At 38.3% G+C, this 21,737-nt stretch overlaps 1 protein-coding gene across 1 annotated transcript in view; it reads left to right on the top strand.

Annotated features, from left to right (window-relative positions):
• The window catches only part of Tmc1 (transmembrane channel like 1), a 120,598-nt gene that overhangs the window by 24,209 nt on the left and 74,652 nt on the right, over nt 1–21,737 (top strand). The window contains exons 4-5 of the mRNA XM_021152462.1: nt 18,353–18,443; nt 20,402–20,483. Coding sequence (XP_021008121.1) covers nt 18,353–18,443; nt 20,402–20,483 — 173 coding nt within the window. The remainder of the gene's footprint in view (nt 1–18,352; nt 18,444–20,401; nt 20,484–21,737) is intronic.

The raw sequence follows: 21,737 nt of genomic DNA, 5'->3' as shown, positions 1-21,737 counted from the left end.
TTTTTTTTTTTTTTTTTTTTTTTTTTTTTTTTTTTTTGTTGTTGTTCTTATTTGGTTGGTAGATTTTTAATTATTGTTTCCATTTTGGTAGGGAGGTGTTAGGTGTTATAGAACTGTTTAGATCGGATCTTGAATTAACTTTGGTAAGTGGTATGTATTAAAAAAAATCATCAATTTCTCCAAGACTTTCATAGTTTTTTGTTTGTTTGTTTGATATTTTCTTTATTTACATTTTAAATGTTATCCCTTTTCTCGGTTTGTGCCCCCATCGGGATCCCCCTTTTCCACCCCCCCATTTCTATTAGGGTTTTTCCTTACCCATCCATCCACTTTCACCTCCCTGCCCTCACATTCTCCTACATTGGGGCATAGAGCCTTCAGAGGACCAACGGTCTCTTCTTCTATTGATGCCCAACAAGGCAATCCTCTGCTACATGTGCAGCTGGAGCCATGGGTCCCTCCATGTGTACTTCTTGGTTGGTGGTTTAGTCTCTGGGAGCTCTGGAGGGTTTGGTTGGTTGATGTTGTTGTTCTTCCTATGGGGTTGTAAACCCCTTCAGCTCCTTCAGTCCTTTCTCTAACTCCTTCATTGGGGTTCCCATGCTCAGTCCAATGGTTGGCTGCAAGCAACCACCTCTGTATTTGTCAGGCACTGGCAGAACCTCTCAGGAAGAGCTCTATCAGGCTCTTGTCAGCAAGCACTTATTGGCATCCACAACAGTGTCTGGGTTTGGTGATTGTATATGGGATGGATCCCCAGGTTGGTCAGTCTCTGCATGGTCATTTCTTCAGTCTCTGCTCCACACTTTTTCTCTGTAACACCTTATATGGGTGTTTTGTTCCCCCTTCTAAGAAGGATCAAAGTATCCACACTTTGGTCTTCCTTCTTCTTGAGTTTCATGTGGTCTGTGAATTGTATCTTGGGTATCCCAAACTAATATTCACTTATCAATGAGTGCATACCATGTGTGTTCTTTTGGGACTGGGTTACCTCACTCAGAATGATATTTTCTAGTTCCATCTATTTGCCTAAGAATTTCATGAATTCATTTTTTTAATAGCAGAGTAGTACTCCATTGTGTAAATATACCACATTTTATGTATCCATTCCTCTGTTGAAGGACATATGGGTTCTTTCCAACTTTTGACTGTTATAAGTAAGGCTGCTATGAACATAGTGGAGCATGTGTCCTTATTATACGTTAGAGCATCTTTTGGTTAGATGCCCAGGAGTGGTATAGCTGGGTCCTCAGGTAATTCTATGTTAAATTTTCTGAGGAACCACCAGACTGATTTTCAGAGTGGTTGTACTAGCTTGCAATCCCACAAATAATGAGGAGTGTTCCTCTTCCTCCATATCCTCGACAGCATCTGCTGTCACCTGAGTTTTTGATCTTAGCTATTCTGACTGGTGATTACCATAGATGGAGAAACCAAGATATTCCATGACAAAACAAAATTTACACAATATCTTTCCACAAATCCAATCCTACAAAAGATAATAGGTGGAAAACACCAACACAAGGAGGGAAACTACACTCTAGAAAAAGCAAGAACATAATCTTCTTTCAACAAACCCAAAGAAACATAACCACACAAACATAATTCAACCTCTAATAACAAAAATAACAGGAAGCAGCAATCACTTATCCTTAATCTCTCTTAACATCGATGAACTCAATTCCCCAATAAAAAGACATAGATTAACAGACTGCATAAGTAAACAGGACCCAGCATTTTGCTGCATACAGGAAATGCACCTCGGTGATAAAGACAGACACTACTTCAGTAAAAGGCTGGAAAAAAAAAATCCAAGTAAATGGTCCCAAGAAACAAACTGGAGTAGCCACTCTAATATCTAATAAAATCGACTTTCAACCAAAAGTCATCAAAAAAGATAAGAAAGGACACTTCATACTCGTGAAAGGAAAAATCTACCAAGACGAACTCTCAATTCTCAGTATCTATGCTCCAAATGCAAGGGGTATCAGTTTTTAAAGTCTGTCCTTAGGATTCTCTGGATTTCCTCAGCATATGTTATATCCACTTTTTTTCTCTATAATTTTTGTACTTTGGATATTATCTCTCTGACTTCTAGCTAGTTTGGATAAGGGTTTGTCAAATTTGTTCATTTTCTCTAAAAACCAACTCTTGGTTTTACTGATTCTTCAGTTCTTTCTTTCTTCCTTTCTTTCTTTCTTTCTTTCTTTCTTTCTTTCTTTCTTTCTTCCTTCCTTCCTTCCTTCCTTCCTTCCTTTCTTTCTTTCTTTCTNTTTCTTTCTTTCTTTCTTTCTTCCTTCCTTCCTTCCTTCCTTCCTTCCTTTCTTTCTTTCTTTCTTTCTTTCTTTCTTTCTTTCTTTCTTTCTTTCTTTGTCAAACAAGTTTTTCTTTGGATAATCTGTCTATTGGTGAGAGTAGGGTCATATAGTCTCCAATTATTAGAGTATGGGACAAAATATGATTTTAACTGGAATAGTGTTATTAAGGTGTAAGGGTCAATATGTGACTTTAGCTGTAGTAGTGTTTCTTGCTTGTTGGTTTTTGTTTTAATAAGCTTCAGTGCCCTGTGTTTGATGCATAGATTGTATGAATTGCTATGTTGTCTTGGTGGGTTTTTCCTTTGACATGTATGTATGTAGTGTCCTTCCCTGTCTCCTCAGGTTAGTTTTGTTTTGAAGCTTATTTTGCCTTGTTTTGAAGAAAATGGCCTATTCTCTTGTAAATACCGATTCTCATCCTTTTACTTGAAATGTGTTTACCCTTGATATTAAACTACATTTCTTGGATATAGCAGGATGATCCTGTTGTAGCATCTATTCTGCTAGTCTGTGTCTTTTTATTGGAGAAGAGACCACTGATGTTGAGAGATATCAGTGAGCAGTGTCTCTTGGTTCCTGTTATTTGATTGCTATAGTGTGTTTGATCTTTATATATTTGATCATCTGGGATTATTCATTTCTTGTGTTTTCTTGGTGTAGTGAACCTCTTAAGGTACATTTCACACCCTGATAAAAGCTCTCATTTTGTAATCTAGAATTTTCTCTCATGCTGCTTATTGTGAATAATTTGTCTTTCTCTAGTTGTCTTTAGTTCCTCTTTTTTTTCATTCCTTTTAAAATCAAAGAAGAAAACATTTTATTGAGAAAAATTAGTTCCAGACTAATATCAGAAAGTTCCCATTAAATTTTAGAGTTCACGTGTGTCAGTTGCCAACCTCATTGTTGCTACATCAGAATGTAACCTCATATAATATAATTAAGTAAAAAAAAAAAGTATGAATATCTTCTTGTCTTAGGATTTAGCCTATTGATCGATAATTCACCTGTGAGTACTTAACTTGTTTGAAAGTACTATTGGCATTATTGTGAATGCTGAACAAACTGCTATGATTCATTTTACTAATTTTTTAAAAATATTTTGAAACTCTCTCTTAGAGGCTATTAAAAGGAGTAGTAACAAAATGTGCTCCATTTTCCTCTTGGAATTTACATGTTTTACAATTTTTTTCTTTGCTAAGATGAGCTTTGAAATTCATGATCAATAGACTTTGGCCTACTAGGAACCTTTGTCTGCTTCAAGAGTCACCTTCCTCATCTCTACCGCACCATTTGACCATGGTGATTTACAGGTGTTCTGATCCTTGCTTTGGATCGTAAGGGTCCTCAGGTGACCCTACGAGTGCTGCTTCTGTGTCCTTCGAAGGTGGTGCAGCTGACCATTGCTTTTGTACCTACTTTAAAATTTCAAGCACGTGGGCTGGTTAAATCTGCCAAAAGATCTGCCTCACCAAAAGTGGACAACGGAAAGATGTAAATCATGGAAAACTGACTCTAAATATGCTAATGTTCAAGGATATTTTCCCAAGATTGTTGGTAATAAACCTTACTCAATAATTGCCACATTTACTTATACAAAGTTTAAAAAAGTTTATTTTGTTTATATTTTTAAAAAGGACTATGAACTTCAAATAAATAGGGTTTTTTAATGTATCACCATTTAAAGATAATAAATAGTAAGTGCTAGGGATAATAAAGTCCTAAAGTTGTTTTCCAGATAAATAATAGCTTGCTTACTATCATGTAGTTAGTATTGTGGATGGGACATAGTGACTGTACATGCTAAGCATATATTCTATCACCGAATTATACCCACAACCATCATAATTGCAAATCATAGATCCATGCTTTTTTTTTTTTTGTATAGAATAGAGTTTTTTCAGGGCATGGGGAGGGGGAGTTAAGAGGGCAGTAGAGACCAAGACAGGCACAGAGAGTGAGCAGAGAATTAGAGGCCAGTGTGAGCATGTGGAGAGAGGAGGGAGGATAATGGAGGGGGGAGGGGGGAGAGGACAGAGGGAGAGCAGGAAGGCAAGAGAGCAAGAGAAATCGATCTGTATTTCTTATAACCTTATCTGTCACTGTATGATGCATGATAAAACCCACTGAATCAGTTTCTTAGCATTCGAGAACTCCCTACTTTCCAAAAAGTTCTGATAAAACTCAAATAACTAGACTTACATTCTTTAGCAGTTAAGCTGTAAGTAACAGCTAGTTTTCACAACTTTTATTAGACTAAAAATATAATGTTAATTTGAAAGGTGATAAAACAAGATGAATTAGTTATCACGTAAGATTATCTAGAAATGACTTTGAATATATTTGATCTAATACATTAACAGTAGAACCTGATAAGCACAAATGCTAATAATCAGAAAAAAAAATGAGTTTTTGCTGTTTTTGGAAAACATCATACTGACCTTGGGTAAGGCACATATTGTAAATATAACCTAGTTGATAATAAAAGAACAACTGGCTGGGTGTGGTGGGACACACCTTTAATCCCAGCACTTGGGAGGCAGAGGCAGGCAGATTTCTGAGTTCGAGGCCACCTGGTCTACAAAGTGAGTTCTAGGACAGCCAGGGCTATACAGAGAAACCCTGTCTCGAAAAACCAAAACCAAACCAACCAACCAAACAAACAAACAAACAACTAAGGCCTTTTTGAGGCTGTCTTTATGGCAATGATGAAGCAATGCAAAATGGTATACTATTTTGGTGTGTCTAAAGAAATTTGTTAGTGTATGAAACAATGGTTATACCTTGTTTTAAGTATGTTTAACATATTGAAAATGCATGTTTGAAGAACATTATTAGAATATCATAACTAGCTGAGATGAGAGTAAGAAATGGGAATAATTGTATATTTCTAATATAACATGATTTCCTCCTTTACATATAAGAATTAGAAAATTTTGAATGAGAAGAATCAGTGTTTTCACATAGTTGTATTGATTGTGAGTATCATATATGTATAGGTTTACAAATATACTTCTATATATTACATATAATATATTAATATAGGCAGTGTGACATTTATGTGGACACGTATGACTTATATAGATTGATTTTTTATATTTTTGCAGACACTGTTATTGTATTTCATGACAAGCACTTGGCCATGGGGTCAATATAGTTTAGAGGGGAAGCCATGGAAAGACTCTGTGAAATAGTATTCCAAGTCAACTCATCAGAGAGACCAGCCCACATAGAAGCGTAATGTACTCTGTGGATGACCTATCTAAGCTTTGGTTCCAGCACAGAGGATAGCCTGCCATTCTGAGTTTGTTCTAGGGTGAGCAATCAGACTTGCCAGGCAGTCCTGATTACTGCAGAATGGATTGGACTTCCACGATTTCGAAAATACCATTTTAAATTGCTTGCCCACTCATGGATCAAAAACCAGAACACATAGTTCTAACAGATAATGGAGATTTCTGTAGGAACAATTTAGACCCAAACAGTCCCAGATAACACTGGCAGCATTTGCAAAAAGAAAATCCTGACTCTTACAACTGTTTAAAAAGATAATCATAGGAACACACAGGTATTGTGGTGAAGAATTTTGCCAGTCTTTCAAAGCAGAATGCTTCTTATTCACAGGCAGCATCCTGAGAATTTCTTTCTTTTTTTTTTTTCTTCACAGTATTCAGAATTCATTAGCAAAATGCTTCATTAGAAAACACATGCCAGAAATACATGCCAGAAGCAGAATTAGCACTTTGTTTTCCAAGCCACATCCATGATCTTGGAAAGAGTTTAGTGTTAATGTATTTATCTAAGATTATAGACATGCGTCACGCACGGCAGAAATGCAACCGTTGATAGAGAAATCCTGCAAACCAATGCCTGTAATGCCTTTGCATCCTCCTCAGGTCTGCAAGCCCCATGTTCCTCATGCTTTCCAGTTTACTTATTATCTGCAGTCTCAACTGCATCCTCACAGCTTTTAAGCCCCTACTGTTCTTGTCCCTTTAGTGTTATTATAAACATTTTTAGGGCCAATACTCATTCTTCTTAGTATAGTTTAAGATACAGGAAGAATTCTCCAGGTTTTAAAACAGTTTTACAAACACTTAACATCCTGTAGAAAGGATGGCTAAATAAGAGAATGAGACACCGATAGAACTAAAATAAGGGCTAGAGAGATGACCCTAGCCTTAAGAGCACTTGCTGATCTGCTAGAAGGACTGAGTTCAATACCCAGAACCTAGGTTGAATGCCTCATAACTGTCTGTCACTTCAGTGACACACACATGCGTATACACACACACACACACACACACACAAATAAATAAATGTGTTGACTAGAATTTTGCATGGATCTTCTTTGTAGCTATGCAAGTATTATGATGGCTAAAGCTATGCTTTAAGTTTAAATTACTGTGCTTAAGACATCTATAAAACAAACAAACAAACAAGCAAACAAAAATGCCTTCAATATGTAAGCCCCAGTTGCTCAAGGACAGATAGCTTCTTGGAATGCTGGGGGCTGTTTATGTAAGCTAGGAAGCCACATGTTCATTTCTATAAGCAAGTTTGGTTGCTCCAACTGCACAGGATGTGTTTAGATGTGCTCCACACTTAGATGGGAGGTACATAAGCAGGAAGTACGTTAGGATGTATGCTGGTTCCTCATTGGATGAAGACAGACAGTAGTACATGGCCTTGTGGGTTTTGCTATTATAAGCCTCTGATTAATGTAATTCAGCATGATACTCTGGGAATTCTAGATTTGGATTTGGCCATTGTGATAGCCAGTATTTAATAAAACTTGCTTCGAATTTGACTCAAAAATTGTGGTAGTGGTTTTATTCTTGGCCAGTGGGATGAACCATATCTGTTTCAGTGTTGCATGTTGATGCTGGGAATAGTTTTCTCATCATGGAGGGAAAAAGCATACCCTTGCCCTTAGCAAAGTCTTTGCTGATGAAAACAGTTAAAGTAATGTCTTGAGTTTGCTGTCTTCAACTTGAAATCTTCTGATTTTAGGATTCATTTGTGGCATTAAGGTCACATTTTCATCAAATCTCATTTCTGTTCAAAAACTAGCTCCATAATTGCCTGTTGAGGAATCTCTAGATGATTCAGCAGTTGATCCACTGGTCCATAACCTCATACACCCTAACATCTAGGTCGTAATGCTGCTTTCATAATATTCAAGGGACTCATTAAAACAAATGGTCAGATCATCAACAGCAAATAGACATAAAACCTCCTTACGGTACTCAGCAGAAATATAGAGTGAAATGTTTAAAAAATCACAACTATAGATTTTTTTCATACTAAATGTCAATCCATAATCTGGTTTGTATTGGGCTGTAGAGATAGAAAAAAAAATAGTACTTTTCCTTCCACTTTTAGGTTTGTTGGCTTAGACTCTGTGAGTTAAACTAACAAAAACCATATTAACATGAGAAAAACAAAGTTTATTGCGATGCTCAGTGAGCTTGCACAGAAGTCCACTGAATGATAAGTAACTCCAGGAGTGGCTTCAGCAGGACTTTGAATCTTAACCACAGGACACACGTCTAGAGAGGGCAAGAAACAGGAAAGAGGACTTTGACTTTACAGAGTGGCAAACTGTAGAAGTAAAATATGATGAGGCTCCAATGAAAGCTAGGGTTCCTATGGTAAAATTCACAGATGACCCTTCTGAGCTGGTAAACAGGAGGGAAGACCTTTGGATGTCTGCCCTGCTTTTAGCCAAATAAGAATACAGAGAACTTATATTTGTGATTTCTCATTTGCTTCAGCTCACAGTAGTCCTTCTGCTCTATTTCTGACACATTTTAGAATACATGGTATACACGTAAGTGAAATCTTTTGGGGCATTGATTCTGTTATCTCTCAATGTCTCCTGCTGAGAGTAGGACAGTCTTAACAGTTATTTGACATTTTTCTACAGAGGAATGACAGTCAACATTTGAAACCCAGGATAGGCTCTTAGCTTCAGAGGAAGAATGTATGTTGTTCTGTTCCCTGCTACTGTAATACAAAGAATTCTTTGTAATATATAAAATGAATCTTAATTACGGACAGGATAGAGTTGGGAAGACGTAATTGCAAGTGGAAAGATTATCTACTATACTTAAAATGTTAAACACAAAAAAATCTCCCTCTATTTGATTACCTTACTTCATCTCAAATTGCCTTGAGGTATTTGGCTGACCTTCATGGTACCAATAAAACTTGAATTTTTCATTTGAGTTTTAAGCCAGTCCCAAAAATCAGCATTGTCTTAGAGATTCAATGTCATATTTACTCTTTTTTTTTTTTTTTATCGCTGAGATAAACACCATGACCAAAGCAACTCAGGGAGAATATGTATTATTCCATCATTCAACTGCCAGGTCACAGTCATCACGGGGGAAGTTAGGGCAGGAAGCCAATCTGAAGGCAGAAACTGAAGCAGAACACGGAGTACTGCTTCCTCATTTGCTCTGCTTGGCTTGCTCAGCCTGCTTTCTTATACAACCCAGGACCACCAGCCCAGGGTTGGCACCGCCCACCGTGGGCTAGGGTCTTCCACATTAATCATTAACCAGGAAAATGCTTCTACAGGCCTACAGTTTGCCTACAGGCCAGTCTGTTGTACTGTCTCATTTGAGATTCTGTCTTTCCAGATGACGCTAACTTGTGTCAAACTGACAAAAAAAAAAAAAAAAAAAAAAAAAAGAACAAGTTCATGTAGATAACAAAGATGTCTATTTCAAACCTGAACTATTTCTGTTGTAATAAATTTAATCTGATAAAAATCTGATCAGCTTAAGGTTTGTAACACATTTCCCTGAGTTTTATGGCTGGTAGAGAAGAAAATTCCTTTTCTATGCAGATGTTGTGAAAATTCCTTCCCTTGGGGAGACACAAGCATTATCTTTCCTCTTCCTAAAGTCTCAATGATGAACAGAGACAAAAGTCCACCCAAGTTCACTGTGGAGAACCTATGAGTTCCCTGGGTTTCCTTATAGAGCATAGGTGAGAGTTTACTTACAGTCATGCAGATGTTCCTCCCCCCTAAAAACCACATCTGGAAAGCTTTCCCAGCATGGATGAGGGCTTCCTTGTAGTTGCCTGGCAGGAGCACCCTGCCCTTCCCATTTCCAACATATATCCTCTCTCTGCTTCCCCCAAATCCCAAGGGCAGATTCTGTTAGGGCAGATTTGTTTTTTTCTGGTTCTGAATGGGGGCTGGATACCCTGGAAAGATTTTTACAAACCTACCTGTGCACTCTTTCTAGGAGGGGAGGTCAATAGGCCTCAATAGTCAATAGGCTGTGCTAAGCCTTTGCAAGGAGATCCAACACAACTCATGAAGACAAAAGCCTGACTGGGAAGGTTGTCCTGTATAATAGTAGAACATTCCAATGTTGCTAATGAACGTTTTGAGAAGCGTGGTTCTACTGGGAACCACGAGTTTCAGAGGAAAACAATAGGTCAGGCAAGCTATGAAGCTCAATTGCCCTTGAGTTAGGACAGAGGCTGCACCAGTGATGCATGGTTATCAGTAGAAATAGAGACAAACTCCAGAGAACAGGAGGAGGCTAGAAAACTGCGGTAAAAAGCTCTCAAGCATAGGACTTTCATACCTCCTGTTTGAATAAAATGGGTGTTTGGGTGTGGTCTTTCTATTTTATGGGAAGTCCAACCTGTTCGGGTTATGCTCCATTTTTTATGAGGTTCAGGTGCTTCTCTGCCATTCTTTTATAAGACAGTTAAAAAAAATTGTTGTTGTTGCTATTGTTGTCGAAAGACAGAGAGGTGTGTGTAGGGGGAAAGAAACAAAATAAAACAAAACAACAATAAAACAACAACAAAACCAGGCATGTTGTGGTGGCTTAAATGAAAATGGCCCCCATACACTCATAGAGAGTGGCACTATTAGGAGGCGTGGCCATGGGAGGAAGTGTGTTGTTGGGGTGGGCTTTGCTGTTTCAGATGCTCAAGCCAGGTCTGGTGTCACTCTCTTCCATCTCCCTGCCAATCCAGATATAAATCTCCCAGCTACTTCTCCAGCACTATGTCTGTCTGCATACTGCCATGTTTCCTGCCATGAAAAAAAATGGACTAAACTTCAGAACGTGTAAGCCAGCCCCAAGTAAATGTTTTCCTTTATAGGAGTTGCCTTTATCATGGTGTCTCTTCATAACCATGGAAATGCTAAGACACATGTGGGTGCAGATGCCCACTGAAGCCAGACGAGGTCAGAACTGGAGTTATAGGCTAACATGGGAACTGGAACCAGAATGTCAGCCCTGTGAACAGCAGAAAGCCTCTTAACTATAGGATGCAGTTTTTAGCCCCTTGATGTTCTAGTCTCCAGTTGATATTCCTATCTCTCACAAGGATAGTCTGAAAAAAAATACATACACACGTATTATGTGTATATATATATATATATAAACACACACATATATATATACACATATACACTATATTTTATGTATGTATACATTTACACATTTATATATGTGAATGGTATTTATTTAAAAGTATGCTAAAATAATCCAGATATATAAACTTAGAAGTTATATCAATGCATATGAATTATTTTTCTTTTTACTTTGCTTCATGCTATCAGATGGTCAATTAAATGGTCTCTCTTAAGGGGTGTGAAATAGTGAATCAGGAATATGAAAATAAGTTTATTCACAAATGTAATTAAGAAGGCTCAGAACAGGCAGAGTACTGCTTACCTGAAGGGACATTAAAAACAAACAAACAAACATCAATTACACATATCGCAGCTTTTCAGCTCTACTCTCTGAAAGTTAAACTACCCATATGAAGACCTCTTAAAGGTAGTCTCAGCCAAGGATATTTGACTCAATGCCAGATTTGGCCTCTAACTTACACATTGCACTTGTTAGGGACACTGGAGAGATATCCATCCTTTCATCTCATTCCTAGAGAATGTGATTTAAGTGATTTGAAGTTACAGCTGGGAACTCTTCAAGATCAGACAGTAATGCAAAGATGCCGGTGTCAAGAAACCATGGCTCAACCGCCTTGCAGTGCTCTCACCAGTGTTAATCTGCTCAATTAGAAGTGTTGGAATTCACTTGTATGCTGTGTGTTTCTTTATATGCCCTAGTTCAATTTCCTAAAATTGAAGTGGAAGACGGCCATGACAGAGAGGTGCTGTTAATCGCAGTTAACTATTTTACAGTGCATATGCTGGTTGTCAACTAAACTAAGCATCCTCTATTGCCTTTGAAAGATATAAAAGCACCCTCCCTCATTGTCATTTCCACTTTGTAGAGGAAGCAATTGAGCATCCCAGCTCTCCTTGTTAATGTCATTAGAATCTCCTTTAAAACAACACATGCATTGACTCAGTACTTCAAGTATTAGGATAACTTGAATAATTATGCCAGCCTAATTATGAAGATATATTATCCAGGAAGTCTATGTATGGTCTTTATGGTGCATGAAAATAACTTCTTATTTCTGTAATTCTGCTTGAATTTCTCAGCAATATTTCAGAAAGGTCTGAGTTTTGTAGATAATTTGGTTAATTAGTTTTGAAATTTCAGTACTTATTATCAAGAATCCTTCCATTTTCTGATTCCTTTACTGTGAGGTGTTCATGAACAAAATTTTTGATTATCCTTACTAGCCTAAGCACCAATTTTGAAATGTCTCTCATTTGTCTGAGCAAGAAGAAATTGGTTGCTTCACTCAACCATCAAACTGAAAGCAAGAGGGAAAGGAAGCCAAGTTAACCTAACCAAATAGGGGCACATTTCAGGAGTGAGAATGTGTCAAAGGCAGAATGGCATGTCCTGACTCTTCTGTGCAGTCAGGGTTGTATCATATGCTTCAGGCAATTTATCTGTTTTGTAAATTAGGCCTAAGTGTGCTCCTTTTCAGCTAACTGTGAAAGCATTCTTGAAAGCCCATGAAACCTTATTATTCTAATTACTATCACAAGGGGCTGATGAATGAATGATGAGGCCAGGTATTATTGTCATTAAATAGACCATACTCAATTATTCATCCCCAGGTCTGGGGTTACAGCCCAGAGTGCAGTGCACACTGTACCAGGACTCTGAGACCCAGAGACCAGATTACAGTCTTGGTAGATGGCATTTGTTAAAAGCAATTCAAAGGGGGCGGGGGGGGGGTTTAGCACAGATCTTTCAGTCAGATATTTGGGTGATTTGCAACCTGTAGATGTTTAAGGTTTACATGTGAAGGTTATTTTTATGTTAACCATATAGTGAAGATTCCTTAAGTTATCCAGATAACTACATATAGGTAAGAAAGTAGATTCACTGTAGGGAAAAAAGATACATATGTTTTCTTGATTTTTTTTTAATGACTGTCTTTCTGCTTTCTGGTGTTTATCCAGGCATCCTACAGTGAAGGCCACCGTATTTCCATATTTGTGCATTTTCCTTTTGCACCTTGTATCTATTTGCATAGAGCAAGATGTTTTGGTTAACAATCTGTTATCACGAAGCACACGATTGGCAAGCACTTGTTTTCTTCACCCTGAAGCTGCACTGCTTCATGACAAAGGTCAGCCATAAACACAATGTTAAGGAAAGGTGTTCCACTATAGCCCTGCTCTGTACAGCCGTGTCCCCCCTTCTGGACCTGTTCATAACAGTGGTGCTTTTTAATCAAATCTATAATCATTGGATTTGGGGGACGACAAGAAACTCTTCCTTGTAAACAGTAATTCCTGGCTCACTCTATGGCCTTTGTCTCAGCTCACTCTATGGCCTTTGGCTTTGTTTCAAAAGCACCCCCAAGATTTTTGATAAATGAACTCTATTTTATTTAAACAACTACTCTGGTCGTTGTGATATTAGGAGCTAGGGAGTAGTTAAGTTTGTTCTTCTGTGATCCTTTTGTTTGTGTGTGTGTGTGTGTGTGTGTGTGTGTGTGAGAGAGAGAGAGAGAGAGAGAGAGAGAGAGAGAGAGAGAGAGAGAGAGAGAAACAAAAATCAGGACATAAGGACATAGGGATGCTCATGTTAGATTTTGCAGGGACCAGTGGTCTGGACTTCCTCTGCAAACCAGACAGAGTAGGATAGAGACTGCATTGGTTACTCTTCTGTTGCTGTGATAAACTACCCTGACAAAAGTTACTGAAAGAAGAAAGGATTTATTTTGGCTTATGGTTCCAGAGGGACAGAGCACACCATGCTGGGGAAGCCATGACAACAGGAAGGAACAGGATGGCAGCGGGAACAGAAAACTGACTGACGACATCTTTATCTACACACAGAAAACAGAGCAGGAAGTTGTATCGGGCTATAAAACCACAAAGCCTGCTCCCCTCCTCCCAGTGTCATACTTCCTCCCATAAGGCTAGATCTTCAAAAGGTTCTATAACCTCACCAAACATCTCCACCACTTAGGAGACAAGCATTTGACACATGAGCTTTGAGGGACCTTTCACATTCAGATAACCATAGATGGTATTTGAAAGACAAACGCTAATGCTACACTTGAGGTCAAGGAAACTATCAGTAACTAATGAAAGAAACAATAAAAACTTTTAAATATTCAAACAAAAGTGTATCTTTAATAACTAACAACATCTGTATTAGTGTCACCCAAATATGGTCCCGTATTATTAAATGATTTGGAGTTGATTTTTTTAATCATTGTAATTTGGCTGTAATATTCACTTCCTTCTCTCTAAAGTTTTGCTGATTTAATGTTCATCAATTCATAAGATTAGCATAATTATCTGTTCACACAATTAAAAACTTTGGCCCCAACGAAGAGTAGAATAGCTATTTTCTTATACTTCTGGCTTTTTAGATTAAAAAAAAAAAAGACATGCTTTCTAATGGTCCATCATGTAGAAAGTGTTCTATATTCAACAGGGTAAACAGAATGTGACTCATAATAAAAATTAAGTATCTACAGTCCTGGATATGTGTTCTTTCTGTTTAAGAAAATAATCTATGATAGTTGAACTTTTGGTTTTGAATGATTGAAAAGTATCCAGCAAGCAAAAGTAAATGAACAAATTAGTAACAGAGAGAAGCATCAGACAGATAAGCCCCACCCAGCAGAAAAGGCTGGAGTAGTGTGACTGAGAGAGCAGACAAAGGTAGCATCATTAAGTCAGGGCCTTATAGACACTGAGCAGAAACCAACTGGGGAGGCTGAAGACATCAGGTGGAGTTCCACATTGAACTCTCTCTCCATGGAAGAGCTCTTGGCTTCCTTCTCCCACAGAAAACATTTTTTACAGTAGAGATATTAAAAAAAACCCTGTTCTTAGATGTTTACCTTCCAGTTGTTCTCAAAAGGATGCAATGTTTTTAATGCCTTCCACTCTTGCTGGGTTTTGTTTTCCTTCTCTTTTCGCTATCATACGACTAGGGACAAGTATCCCGAGGACAAAGGGTTTTGGAGGATACAAGGAAGGACCTTCTTGCTTCCAAAATTCCCTTCCAACAGGCTTGAACAGCATGTGAGAGTTTACCATTGGCAGTACAATATGCTCACAAATTGGTCATTTTGTTACAGTTAAATAAGAAATTCTGATGTATTTTGTTCTCTATATGTATTTATTATAACAAACAATGATATGATAACTCATATATATATATATATATATATATATATATGCATGTGTGTGTGTTTTAAGATTAGAAATGTTGATGCCATATAATTGAATTATAGTCAGTTCTGTTATGATACAAGATATAATCACACTTTCCTCCAAAAGCTCACTTCAGTATATTAACTTGAACAATAAACACAATGAGTTTTATAGGGAACCCATAGTTGGAACACAATTATTCGGAAACATTTCTAGTGATACATTAAAAACAAAAAGAAAAAAAAGTGAGAAAGATAGCATTAGCATTCAATACAGGTTAAGAAATATATGTGTTCTACAGTCCATGTGGCAGGATGCTTTGAGAAGGACTTGGAAGCTGCTTGTAGAAGTTTTTTAAAATGGTTGCTGCTTGTGAATTTTCAAGTGTGAGGGAGGTCATCTTGACAGTGAGTGGGTGTGGCCATTCTGGTACTGTAAGTGAGGCAGTGAGACAAGCTGTGTGCATTCTGGGTGTTTCTTATGCTTTTTGGCATTGATGAGTATACTCTTCTATGTGCAATATTTCTGGTGAATAAAATTACAAACAAACAAAGCCAAGATACATGTTTTGCTCATCAGCCAATTCTATTACAATGCTTATTTCCAAACACTAAAATTTGTTCTAATGTGACTAATAATAGAATTGGCTTCAAGACTCCCGGCATTTGCATCTCATCTTGTTCCTGCAACTCCCTTGGAAAGGAGTGAAGGAATTGTTGAGATATTGTTGGTTGGGAAATCCTGACCTGTTAAAGGCCCTGCAGTAACTGGGACCTTGTGCCAGAACCTGACCAGGTAAGTGGGAGTCCTGACCGTGGCCGTTTGCATCTGAAAAGCATGACTCATGAGCACAGGGCTGGAAAGCATTGTAAGCATGGGCAAGGCTGTGGGGTCAGAACATAGGGGCTGCTTAGAACTAGCAGAACCTCATCTGTACTTAGAGCCTCTAGCTCAGCATCTTACAAAGTCTGTGCCTCTGTTCCAGACTTAAGATCTGTATGACAAATGGTGCTTAAGTACGATGCTTGCTTTGTTGCAAGGGTCTGAAAAGTGCGTCATGAGATCTCAGTTTATAGTATCTTACACTGTTTAGTTAAGCATTTTAAAATGTTGCAACTGCTTTAGATATTATTTTTCAACCATTTTTTCCAACCCAGAGTTCATCCCAAATATCAGAGTATTTGACAAAGCTAGAGTAGTTAACTCTGCCATTTCTAGAGCATTGCCAATTAAATCTCAGAGAATAATTAGGAAGGGCACAATCTGATACCTGGGAATGGATACCCTTAATGTTTGTAAGTGAATGTCGAACATACAATCACTAGATCCAATTTTGCAGTCAACTTTATGTCTTCTTATTGAGTATCTTCCATGACCAAGATCAACAACACAGGTCAATTGCCTTGCTGTTCATGAATGACTTTGGGAGTTGTTTGCTGGCTATAGAGATTTCACCATGGTGAGTGTGTCTGTGTGCTAGACCATCCATTGGACACTTGCTCTCAGGGTATAAGGAAGGACCATTACTATCTGAGCTAAGGTTGCTAGTATTTGGTAGTTTTTTGATCACTGTATATTACAAGGTTCTGTGCTTCTTAGTGTGGTTACTGAGGAACATCATCTATAAAAACTTTCTCTAACCTTCATCTTCTTTTATTTTCATTTTTTTCTAGACAAGGTTTCTCTGAGTAGCCCTGGCTGTCCTGAAACTCACTCTGTAGACCAGGCTGGCCTCGAACTCAGAAATCCACCTGCCTCTGCCTCCCAAGTGCTAGGATTAAAGGCATGCGCCACCACTGCCGGGCTCTAACCTTCATCTTAAAAGATTTACTCTGCATGGTAGTGAGTTCTCATAGTTAGGCCTGAAGGGTTTCATTTGCAAAGCCACACTTTTAGAGGCCACCCAACTGACCTCACACTGCACCTGCAGAATCACAATCTACTTAAATTGTTCTTCTCACCTGGTCACATGTTCTCTTGGCCCCCAGAGAAGAGAAGCCAGAACCACCTCAAATTTTAAAGTTCTTTTCCTGGAACAGACAACAACAAAATGAGTATGTTAACCAGGTAGGGCTGATAGAATTCAGGCTGGGTGGCAAAAGTACGTTGGCTAGTTATCCATAGTGAGGGTGCTTGCAGCGTCTCAGTTACAGATAGACAACTAGTTGTGTGCCCTTGTTAATTTCTTCTGTCCTTACATGGTGGACAGAGGATAGCAAGTTCTGACTGTGGGACAGGACTCTCTTCAACTAAGGGTTCTTATTTCACAACCTAATTGTCATTTGTATGTGTGATATTTTAGTTGCTGTCCTCAGACACTGTGGTGCCCATAAAATGACATTACCTGTGGCATTGTCAGCATGGGGGTTTGTGCATGGCATATGAACAAACACAAAATTGACCAACGATGTATTTCTCAGCCCATATCCCTTCAGAATGTGTCCTTGTTAGAACACAGTCTTGTTGTTCAGTGACTTGGGTTATAGATCGTGAAGTGACCCCATAGCTGTCACTCTGGGGATTATACTAACAGGGTGGGGTGTGCAGAGCCAGCATTCGGTACCTAACAACAATCAAAGGCATGCATTTAACATGTTTACATTCTACATTTGATAAATTAGTGTACTTTTTAATGGACATTGATATAAGTACTGAAAATGTATTGCTATTTGGGAGTCACGACTACAATTTCAAGTTTGAAAAATTAAAATCCCATTTAAATCTAAAGTTTAAGCTTAAATCCCTTTCTGAATTTGAGACCTAGACTCTGTTTTGGAGTGTGACTTTTGTGTTTTAAGCCATGACTGCTCTCATGAAATTAAATACCAGGTCAATTTGTCCTCAACTTTTTCTTGTTTTCCATTATCTATTTTAAAGGAATCATTTTTTTTAAAGGGAAAAAATAAAGAATTCTGGTTGCCAGAACCTGACATTTAGGTATAATTTTCAACTTTGGGTATAATTTTCTATGTATTAGAAATAAGAACGAGGAGGAGGATGCTCTGTTTTGACACTTGGCACAAAAATCCCCTGCCTTCTGATGACTCCAGGTGATTAATAAGTGAGACTAAAAATATCTTCCTCTTCCTGGTCAGAATTAATAAACAATTAAACATGCATTAAAGGTTTCTGGGTTATAGATTTTTACAAAGATAACCTAAAATCATGTTTGCATATTTGACATGAAGGTAGAAGTGTCACTGTGTAGGCAATCAAAACAGGTATGAGGGAGGGGTGCAAACCAGAGTGTGGGAGGAACAGAGAAATATGTTCAATATACTATATAACAAATAAGAATCTTTAGGTTATAAAATGTAGCATAGATGCAGTTGCTATGGGTTTGGGGAATCCAGAAGAAAGAAGATAGAAGACCCAACAAAATTCAATGTGTCCTACTTGTGTGTCAACACGTGTCTGCCCACCTCTTCTTTTCTTGTCACAGGGAAGCAAAGAAATTTGTGAGTGAGAATGAAGGCGCTCTTGGGAAAGGAAAGGGAAAGAAGTGGTTTGCATTTAAGATGATGATGGCCAAGGTAAGCATTTTCATAACTCAGTCTGGCCAGTGTCACAGTGACCCCGAGAGAGAGAGAACACTGTGTCTGTTTTGAGGGGGCAGAGCCAGTTGGTTTGCATACAGCCAAGTCTCATATGGTAAATGCATGGTCTATAGCTGTTGTTTTAAATTTGTGGGGTGGGGTAGTGCGGATTTAGGATTATCCTTTAAGACAGAGTGAAAATTTTAAATAGTTGCAAACACTGGTTTATACCATTTATACCTTTTATGTTATTTATAATGTGCATGAATTTACTACTTCTAAAGAGTATAAGACTGCAGCTGGTCTACATTTTTTTTTTTTTTTTAGACAGAGTTTCTCTGTATAGCCCTGGCTGTCCTGGAGCTCACTTTGTAGACCAGGCTGCCTTCGAACTCAGAAATCTGCCTGCCTCTGCCTCCCAAGTGCTGAGTTCAAAGGCCTGTGCCACCACCGCCCAGCACTGGTCTACTTTTATTTCCTGAAGGTTATAGGACCTCTGGTCAAGGCTTTTTTCTAGGTGTCTTTAAGTTTAAGGGCCATAATCTCCCTATCCCACCCCATACCCTTCTCCTTTTCTATCAGGAACATCAATTATAAGCTGAAAAGAAGAGAAAATAATAGTCACACAAATACAGGTTTTAGAGAAATATAGGGAAGAAGCTTGCTTTTATATGCACTTACTGTGGCCAAGTATAACACTGAATTTCTCTGTAAAGTTACACTTCTCACAGTGCAGTAGGTGCACAGGTATTATTAGCCTTTATTTATAAATTCTATATATCTGTATGTAAGTGTACTCTATTCAGAGAGAGATTAGCAAGGAAACTGAAGCTCTTTATTTCCATTTAAATGCGCACAAATAGTTAAGTTTATTTGCCCTTTATCTTTTAAATGCATTTGGTCATTCTCTCTGTGACTGAGCTTCAGCTTCCTTTCTTGCTTCTTTAGTGCATAACTGGGGTTACGGAATGCAGCTCTTGTTGCTGTGGGGGCTACAGTTCATGTTTAAAGGTATTGCATTATGCATTGTATGAATATGTCACAATTTACATATTCACATATTCTACTGCAGATGGACATTTGGGCCGTTCCTAGGCTTGAGTACTCTTTTGAACTTAAGATTTAGACTGTTGCATCTACTTCTCTTTCACACTGTCCTGTCAGAATGACCACATATGGAAGATTTTTTTTTTTTTTTTTTGCCTCACTCCAATTTTTCCTTAGTCCTCTTAACCATGGATAACCCAACGCTATGGAGTCAAGTGGAAGGAAGACTTTTGAAAAATAAATTCATTATTTTTCTGTGATGCCGTCTCTTTCTATTTTGTTTTCCATTGTCTTTTCTCAAAATGAAGTGTCCCATGTAAATGATGATCATGAATTAAAATGACCTGTGTTCACACGGGCTACTTTAGGAGACCAGAAGCGTTTGAAGGAAGATGCTATGTCTTATTCATAAGTCTACCAGTTTCTCATGCATTGACTATTAAATGTGGAGTTTATGGCAATCACCTGACTAAAACAAGTATCATATTCCTGTCTGGTAGAATATATCGATCTTTCTGAATGGTCAGTATAGTCCCTCTAAAACAGAATCAATGCGTGTGTGTGCGTATTTTTTCTGTTTTTTTTTTTTTTTTTTTCTGAATCTGGTGTGTGACAGTGTTGTTCAGACTGTCCTTGACATTGCTATTTTTGTGGTTCAGTCTCCCAAGTAACTGGGATTGTAAGCATGTCTGACAATCGATATTTCTTTTTTTTAATTAAGTTATGTGGGAAATGGTGGTAAATAGAGATGGAAGTGAATCCTGCTGTTATGCCATTTTTACAGAACAGCAGTATTTCATGCCAGAGAGCTCCCTGGAAGCCATTGTCTTGTCAGTTGGGGAAATGGGAGGACAGAGATCTAGAAACACAAGAGATTGTTCTTTACTAGTGTTTGACTTTGTTTTCAGAAATGGGCGAAATTCCTCCGAGATTTTGAGAACTTCAAGGCAGCTTGCGTCCCATGGGAAAACAAAATCAAGGCAATTGAAAGTAAGTATTCACCAGACCTAATTAGACAAGGAAAGCTCTCCGAGAATAAAGTCTCATCAGCTTTTCCCGCACCTTTTCCCCATTTAGAGACTCTTGGGAAAATTGTAAACCAACCAAACTGCTGCCACAACCAACAAAGCAAAGCTTGACTCCATCGTTGTGAGGCTTTGCGTTAGTTGGCTGGATGCTGAGATGGAACACCTGAGCTAATAGGTGTAAAAAGACAGAATGTTTATTTTGGCTCACTGCTTCAATTCACATCACCTGGCTCTAGTGCACTGGGCCAGCGGTGGTGGTGGCTTAGTGCTGGGATTGTGTGGTAGGAGTAGCCTGATCCCTGCACAAGGCAGAGAGGATGAAAAGCAAGAGGGAAGGAGGGGCCTTGGTGCTGTTCCACTTTCCAGGTTGTGTTCTCAGTGATTTAACTTCCTCCTCCTCCTCCTCCTCCTCCTCCTCCTTTTCCTCCTCCCTCTCCTCCTCCTCCTCTTCCTCCTCCTCCTCCTGCCTCTCCTCCTCCTTCTTCTCCTCCTTCTCCTCAAGATGCTCCAACCTCTGAGGGGGAGGGGGGAGGCATTCCAGATTCAAACTGTGTCATGGCACTAGAACTTATCAAGGACAACACTGGAGATGTCACTTTCTTGTTTCAGTCTAGGCAGAAGTACATTGCTTCCAGGCAGGAGACCTAGTACTGTGTCCAAGGACACTGCCCATATTGGGAAGGCAGTGAATAATAAACTGTGAACACAGACTCTTTGAAACGTTACACGATCACCCAAAGGATCATTTTTAAAAACAATAAGACTTTTTTTTTCTTTAGTTTGTGCATATTTTTATTAAATAATGTGGAAAAGGCCTAACTACAAGCTGGAAGTTATAATGTAGGTATAATGTATACACACCTCTTTAAACTGAAAAAACAAGTATCATTGACATAAGACACTGCAAATTTAGGTACAGTAACAGAGTACCATCTTACTTATTACAGTATACAATTTCCAGAATGAATTCATCAAGATATACAAGAATATCCCATTTACATGGACGATCCCTGTTTCACTTCATAATGTTATGACAATGCAGACCCTGTTTTGTAAAAACAATAAGACTTAATAGCTCACATCCAAATATATACAGAAGAGTAAACATAAAGAATTTGCTCTCTTGATGTCATATTGGACTTTCATTCTGTGTGACACTCAGCATGTACAGACATGCCAAAGCTTGTTTAATACAGTTCCATTTGCATAGAATAAA

The sequence above is a fragment of the Mus caroli genome, chromosome 19 (genome assembly GCF_900094665.2).
Source record: "Mus caroli chromosome 19, CAROLI_EIJ_v1.1, whole genome shotgun sequence".
Classification (NCBI taxonomy): Eukaryota; Metazoa; Chordata; class Mammalia; order Rodentia; family Muridae; genus Mus; species Mus caroli.
Note: the sequence above shows the minus strand (reverse complement) of the source record. Positions and strands in the feature narration are given on the sequence as shown.